At 48.8% G+C, this 7,112-nt stretch overlaps 2 protein-coding genes across 2 annotated transcripts; one reads left to right on the top strand and one right to left on the bottom strand.

Moving 5' to 3' along the window:
• Window positions 1-805: 805 nt before the first annotated feature.
• LOC308220837 (olfactory receptor-like protein COR4) lies at window positions 806-1,732 on the bottom strand (the record flags this gene model as incomplete). The annotated part of the gene is made up of 1 exon (XM_080617352.1): window positions 806-1,732. The coding sequence occupies one exon, from the start codon at window positions 1,730-1,732 to the stop codon at window positions 806-808; it is 927 nt and encodes a 308-aa protein (XP_080473478.1).
• Window positions 1,733-5,820: 4,088 nt separating this feature from the next.
• LOC308221383 (olfactory receptor 5AR1-like) lies at window positions 5,821-6,747 on the top strand (the record flags this gene model as incomplete). Its single annotated transcript, XM_080618366.1, is given in 2 exon segments — window positions 5,821-6,240; window positions 6,244-6,747. Coding segments are annotated over 2 exon segments (924 nt in total).
• Window positions 6,748-7,112: the final 365 nt, after the last annotated feature.

Here is a 7,112-nt window from a genome sequence, read left to right as displayed (position 1 = left end):
TTTGCCTATGACCCATCAGGTCTCTGTGCAGGAAGGCAACAGGAGAGACATCAAGACAGGCAATGCCATCACTCCAGGCTGCCACGCGCTGTGATGTGTCGGGTCTGAAGGCTGATGTGCAACACCACAGCTCCTGTGCTCTGTGCTGGTCAGGCTGCCGTGGAGATCATGGCTTTTATTGCTGTCAACAGGGGAATGGAAAGCAAAGGTGTGGATCAGGGGACAGGGTTTTCTTGATAGTATCTGCCCTTTAGTGGGGATTCATCACTACCACGTCTTAAAATGCTTTCAAAGTGCCTTCATTCATAACAGAGGTCACAAAAGTACCATATTTAACTTGAATTCTTTCTGTCTGAAATGAAGTGAATAGACCTGGAAATCATTGAATGAGGTTTGAGAATCAAAACTTAGAAATACTTCCTCCACATTGTGCCTGTTATTTGCTGTCCTCTCCATTTATCTTGCTAAATAGTTGGTGTATTTTTCTTATGGCCCCAAATGACTTCACATTGTCTAAAATGGCGTTTGATTTAGTGGAACAATAGAATTCACTCTCTGTTTATTCTGATTTGCCAAGAAAAAGGAATGCAACGCATAGCAATGCCCATACCTTGTGTCAGGGCAATTGTAAAATCTTTTGCCATGTTCTTATTTGTATATTCAGTTGGTCATATCAAGTAAGCTATCATGTAAGTTCTGGTGCAGAAGACCCGCAACATGTTGTCCATCTAAGGCACTTCACAAACAGATGAGCAGCTCCCCCAGATCTCCATTCTATCTGACCCTATATTTGGAGAATTCGAGATCATTTTATTTTCAAGAGTCTCCTCAAAGCCTCCTTCACCTCCTTATTCCTCAGGCTGTAGATCACAGGGTTCAGCATGGGAGTCACCACGGTGTAGAGCACCACAGCCCATTTATCTGCTCCTCTTGAGCTGTCTGAGATGGGGTTTAAGTATGTAGATAATGATGCCCCATAGGAGATGCTGACAGTGGTGAGGTGGGAGGTGCAGGTGGAGAAGGCTTTGCGCTTGCCCTCAGCTGAATTGATGCTCAGGATGGTGGCGATGATGGCCACGTAGGAGAGCAGGATAACCAGGATGCTGGACACACCGAAGAGAGATGCTGCAGTGGTCAGGATGGTGTGGCTGAGGGTAGTGTCAGAGCTTGAGAGCGAGATGAGAGGGGAAATGTCACAGAAGAAGAGGTCGACGGTGCTGGAGCTGCAGAAGGACAGGGTGGACATGCTGATGGTCTGTCCCACACCATTGGTCAGCCCCATGAGGTATGAGCCAGTCACCAGCTGGAAACAGCACTCTGGGGACATGACAAGGGGGTACAGCAGGGGATGGCAAATGGCCACGTAACGGTCATAGGCCATCGAAGCCAGCAGGAAGTACTCAGTTACCCCAAAGATATGTAAGAGGAAGACCTGAGCCACGCACCCAGCATAAGCAATGCTCTTCTTCTCTGACATGAAGTCAACCAACATCTTGGGGGTGTTGATGGTGGAGAAACAGAGGTCTACAAAGGCCAGGTTGCCCAGGAAATAATACATGGGGGAGTGGAGGTTGGGGCTGGCCCTGATTAAGATGATGATGCCCAGGTTGCCCAGGATGCTGACAAGGTAGGTGAGCAGGAAGAGCAGGAACAAGTAGACCTGAGTCACCGGGTCCTCTGTGAACCCTGCCAGGCTGAACTCGGTCACTTGGGTGCAATTGCTTTGTGCCATGGGCTGGATGGTGCTTTCTGTGTCAGCTCCTCACTGGAGGCTTCTTCTGGAAGAGGCAGGGATGTCCCAGGTGGAAAAGCTTCTGTGTGGTGGGAGCTGCTCAGAGACAGCCCTACAGGATGTAAAGGGAGAGTTCAGGCACAGATCAGTCAGGACCAGGATGGGGAAAGTGCTGTGCCAGCATAGGTAGAAGAAAGGGGTGCTCAAGCTGTTGAACACCATTGCACAACGTGGTGCATGCTGCTCTGGCTCACTGCTGGATGTAGAGCAATGACCCCTGTGGAAAGCAATGGGAAGGTTCCACACCCGAGTAGCTTTACCTTAGTGCTGCACTTCATTGCCTGCATTAGTGCTGAGCCTGGGGCTTGGAGTCCATGCGGCTCAACCTGGAACACAGAGAAACATGGTGCTTTCACAGTGCAGAGTTGATCCTTCATCCTCTTGTGGTCATTTCCCAATCACATGCTTCTTCCGTCTCTGCTGGGACTTCTTCCTAAATGAAAACTGGAATGAATTCCTGACCTATGGAAAGCGCAGGTTGGACACAGGGGCTTGGAGCAACCTGCTCTAGTGGAAGGTGTCCCTGCCCACACAGGGGGCTGGAACTGGATGAGCTTTAAGGTCCCTTCCAGTCCAAACTGTGACTCTATGCAAGCTTACACAGAGGTTTAGATTGGTTTCTCTTCCCTCCTGTGTGCTCTCCACCAAGGTAATCTTGAAAGCTGCCTTCTCAGCAGCCACATGGGGAGAACACACCAGAGTCAGCTCTCTGGGAAGCCAGAGCATCATGAAGAACTGGAGCCCAGGACCCTGCAGTAGGGCAGGAGATGAAGACAGGAGCTGCTGCTTGTTGGCAAGAGAGAACCACAGGAGATGGTGGCTCAGCACACACTGTCTTTGCACAGAGGGTTCAGCTTGGACTGGAAGATGCTGCCTTTCACTTACATCTCAGTTCTGTCTCTGCTGCCCTTCTGGTGCTCTTGGAGATGGATGTGAAGATGAACGTTCCTGGAGCTGTGCAGAGAACCTTGGAATGAACCAGCATCAGCAAAGTCCCTTCCTATTTCATGGGATGTGGGGACTGTGAATCTCTTGGGCCCGAGGGGGGTGACAAAGCCCAAAGGAATTCATTATCTCTTCTCTGTGCTGCTTGGTTTGGAGAAGTGTACCCAGAGGAGATGACCTCAGCTTGAGCGAGCAACAGGGCTTTGGGCTCCCTTAGAGCAAACCACAGAACAACCCCACCTTTCACATCCACTTTTGGAGCTTTTCCAAGGCAGTTACAGGTCCACAACGGCCATGGTTGACATTAGTATGGCAGGGAGGTGGGGGAAACCTTGCCGATGGGAGCATGTACCAAGTGTCCATCAGCAATGTCAGGCACCACAGGCAATGAACCAGCTTTCTACCTATCTTAAATTCCTTGTACTCAAACCATAGCTTACCTGTTTGGCTGCAAAGAGCCAACAGAAGATCATGGTGACCTTGCTAACTTTGAGATAATGCTTTCCTCTTCTTCTTGTCCATGCAAACATCAATGCTCACATCACACAAAGCACTCACATTGGCCAGGCTAACCTACCCTTGGTACATCCATGCTGGCTACTTATCACAGTATCACAGTATCACAGTATGTTAGAGATTGGAAGGGACCTCAAAAGATCATCTAGTCCAATCCCCCTGCCAGAGCAGGAACACCTAGATAAGGTTACACAGGAATGTGTCCAGGCGGGTTTTGAATGTCTCCAGAGAAGGAGACTCCACAACCTCCCTGGGCCTTCCTGTCCTTCCTCTGCCTGGAGAGGACTTGCAGGGGATTTGGTTCTTAATCTCAGTGGGAACCAAGGCAGCCTCCATTCTTGATGATAACATTCACCTTTTTCCACCCATCATGCTGGAAAGGCAAGGCAGAAAGGAGAGCTTTTGAGGGAGAGGTGCCCGATAGTGGAAGAAAGAGGATGGGAAAGAACACATTAAGACTGTGATAAAGGATTGAAATGGGCAGGAAGAGGGAAAATAGACTCCAGGGGGACATTTTTGCTGTCTTTCAATACCTTAAGGGGGACTGCAGGAAACCTGGAGAGGGGCTTTGGACAAGGGCCTGTAGGGATAGGACATTAAAGCCATTCGGCTTTAACCTGCCAGAGGGGAGACTGAGATGAGCTCTTAGGCAGAAGCTCTTCCCTGTGAGGGTGCTGAGGCGCTGGCCCAGGGTGCCCAGAGAAGCTGTGGCTGCCCCATCCCTGGCAGTGTTCAAGGCCAGGTTGGACACAGGGGCTTGGAGCAAGCTGCTCCAGTGGAAGGTGTCCCTGCCTGTGGCAGGGGTTGGAGCTGGAGGAGCTTCAGGATTCTTTCCGACCCAAACCAGTCTGGGATTCTATGAAACAAACTAATAGAGGGACATCTCCAGCTCCATAAACTAAAGTCTCTTCAAGAAAGTAGACAGGGAAGTGTTTCATGAATCCGTACACCAAGACCACAGTGTGGTGGATAATATGTGTCACAGCACTTGGACCTAGTGGACAGATATCAGTGAAAAGAATTTTGTTTAGGTGCTACTGCAGTTCTGGTATTGATTTGAGTTCTGGTGATTGCTGTTTCCTTGCTCTTCTCATCACTGCTCATAGCAAAATGGAAGAAAAACCCCAGGGAAACGATAAAAGCTTGGTGTGGGGACAATTACTGTCTTAGTGAAGTCAGCAGAGGCAAAAATCAACATTTGGAGTGGGTTTTACAGGAAGATGTTAACAAGGGGCAACAGTGAGAATAGAAATGGTTGCAGGAACTCTCTCTGCATTGCTGAAATCCTGTTTAAGTAGCATTAGGAAAGCCAGTGGAGAAAGTTATGAGAATAATCAGGGGTGAATCATGTGGACATTCACTTGTCACCCACCCCCTCCCCTCAATGTGGGAGAAGGGGGAAGACATCTCCTTAAATTCACATATTTACAGCAAATTGTTCCTGGGCTTTATTAGTGAGCCTGGAGATGAAGAGATTGATGCTCCGGGTGCGTTTTGCCTGTTGTCAAGCTTCTATTCCCCATGGACTGGAACGCCCCCGAGGTCACAGAAATGAGTACAAATGCATCTTGAACACTAGAAACTACAGAGGGCACTTGTCTGCCCTTGGAAGATGCAACAGCAAATCACCCTCAGTGCAGCTTGTAAGGAAAGAGTGCTAAAACTCACTCTCAGCATCTGCTTGGAGATGAACATGGGCTCAGTCATCATCTGGAGGAGCACCCAAACTCATCCCAGTTGCTGAAGGAGCTGCATGGACCCTCCAGGTTTCTCCATTATCACAGTGACATCTTCAATTTCCTTTCTTATGGAATGTGTATGCTGAAAACTGTGTTCATCTCAGCTTTAAAATGCCCACACTTCTGCTCTGCTTTGCTTTGCAAAAGGAAATGAAAGTCAACAGGAAAAGGATTTCTTCAAGTGGAATTGTTCCATGTCGGTTTATTTTAGGAAACAGCAATTATTTTCCAAATGTACCTGTCATTTCCCAAGGAAAACCCAAAATGTATTCAATGTCTGTGCTGGTTTAGGCTGGGATAGAGCACATTGTCTTCATAGTATCTGCTACAGGGCTGTGGTTTGGATTGGTGCTGAAATGGTGTTGATGAGTCCAGGGTGTTTTAGCTATTGCTGAGCTGTGTGGAGCTTAGTTGCCATCTGGGATTAAACCTTGACCATAGAATAGTTAGGGTTGGAAAGGACCTTAAGATCATCCAGTTCCAACCCAACTTCCAAGAATTGCCAAGTTAATGACTTTCCTCCTGTGTTAAATGTCCCCAGGAAGGCACAAATAGAAGAGACGAAATGCTGAGCTAAACCCAGGTGGGGGTTCTCACTGTTGAGCTTGAGGTTTTGGTTTTAGGATCCTCTTGTAGCCACTAGATGGAGGCTTGGCTCTTCCAAGAGCCCAAATCTCTTCCAAGAGATCTCCAGAGTCCAACTGACCCTCTAGTAGGATGGGTTCTGCCTCCCTTTGGTGACAGCGAGGAAGCTGAGGGTCCTCTTGAGCTGACCGCACCATTGTCTGCTATTTTACCTGTCTCCTGCAGGTTGATGCATTACAGAGGATGACACCCATCAAGCACTCTGATGTGCATGAGTTCATTCTTTTGGGACTGATCACCCTCCCAAACCTCCAGGTCCCTCTTTTCATGGCTTTCCTGGCCGTGTACATGGTGACTCTCTTGGGGAACTTTGGGATCATTGTATTAATCAGGACTGATCTTCACCTTCACACCCCCATGTACTATTTCCTCAGCCACTTGGCTTTTGTCAACATCTGCTACTCCTCCATCATCCTCCCCAAAATGCTGGTGCAGATTTTGACGCTGGAGAAAACCATCAGCTTCTCGGGGTGTGCAGCCCAGCTCTGCTTCTTCATCACTTTTGGGGTCACTGAGTGCCTCTTGCTGGCTGTGATGGCCCATGACAGGTACGTGGCCATATGCAAACCCCTCCTGTACCCCACCATCATGTGTGCATGGATGTGATGGTGGCTTGTGCCTGGTTCCTATGCTGTTGGTGTCTTCCATGTGGTGACCCAAACCACTTTCATCTTTACCTTCTCCTTCTGCCACTCCAATGTTATCAAACACTACTTCTGTGACCTTGCCCCACTTTTAGCTCTCTCCTGCTCCAACACCCACACCTACGAGGTGGTCATCCTTGCTCTCGTCAACATAAACTGTCTCAGCACCATGACCATCATCTTTATCTCCTATGCTTATATCGTCTGCACTGTCCTGAGGATCCACTCAAAGCAGGTCAGGAGAAAAGCCTCCGCTTGCACATCCCACCTGATGGTTGTCACCATGTTCTATGGAGCAATCTTGTCCATGTACCTGTGCCCCAGCTCCACCTTTGCGTCGGATGAGAACAAAATGGCCACGTTGTTCTACGCCATCATGACCCCCACGTTGAGCCCCTTGATCTACAGCCTGAGGAACAGGGAGGTGAAGGCTGCCCTGATGAGGGCAGCTGGGGGAAGGCAGTGAATGGAGGAAGCTGGTGACCAGGAAGGTGTTTCCTTGTTGCTGTTATTGAGCGGGTCTCATTGCACTGAGGGCTCTGTGAAAGTGTATTGAGGTGTTTCTCTGTAATTTCTCTCTCAATTATAAGGTGTCTGACACTGATTTGACATGTAATACTTGCCTAGATGAAGGTGGGTGAGGTGAATCCCAACCTCATTCATCACCAATGGTCAGTGAGCACAAACAGCCCCTCCAAACAGGATGATTCATCCTGTTCATCTCATTGCTCTGTTCAATGTACAGAGACAGCATGGGCTGCCCTGGGCATGGGTTACTAGGTTGCCCATTTTCAGAGGTGCACTCAGAAGAAGAGCCAGAAACCCTCTTGT

The sequence above is a fragment of the Psittacula echo genome, assembly GCF_963264785.1.
Source record: "Psittacula echo genome assembly, chromosome: 5".
In the NCBI taxonomy this organism is placed as follows: domain Eukaryota; kingdom Metazoa; phylum Chordata; class Aves; order Psittaciformes; family Psittacidae; genus Psittacula; species Psittacula echo.
This window is presented reverse-complemented; position numbering and strand designations above follow the sequence as displayed.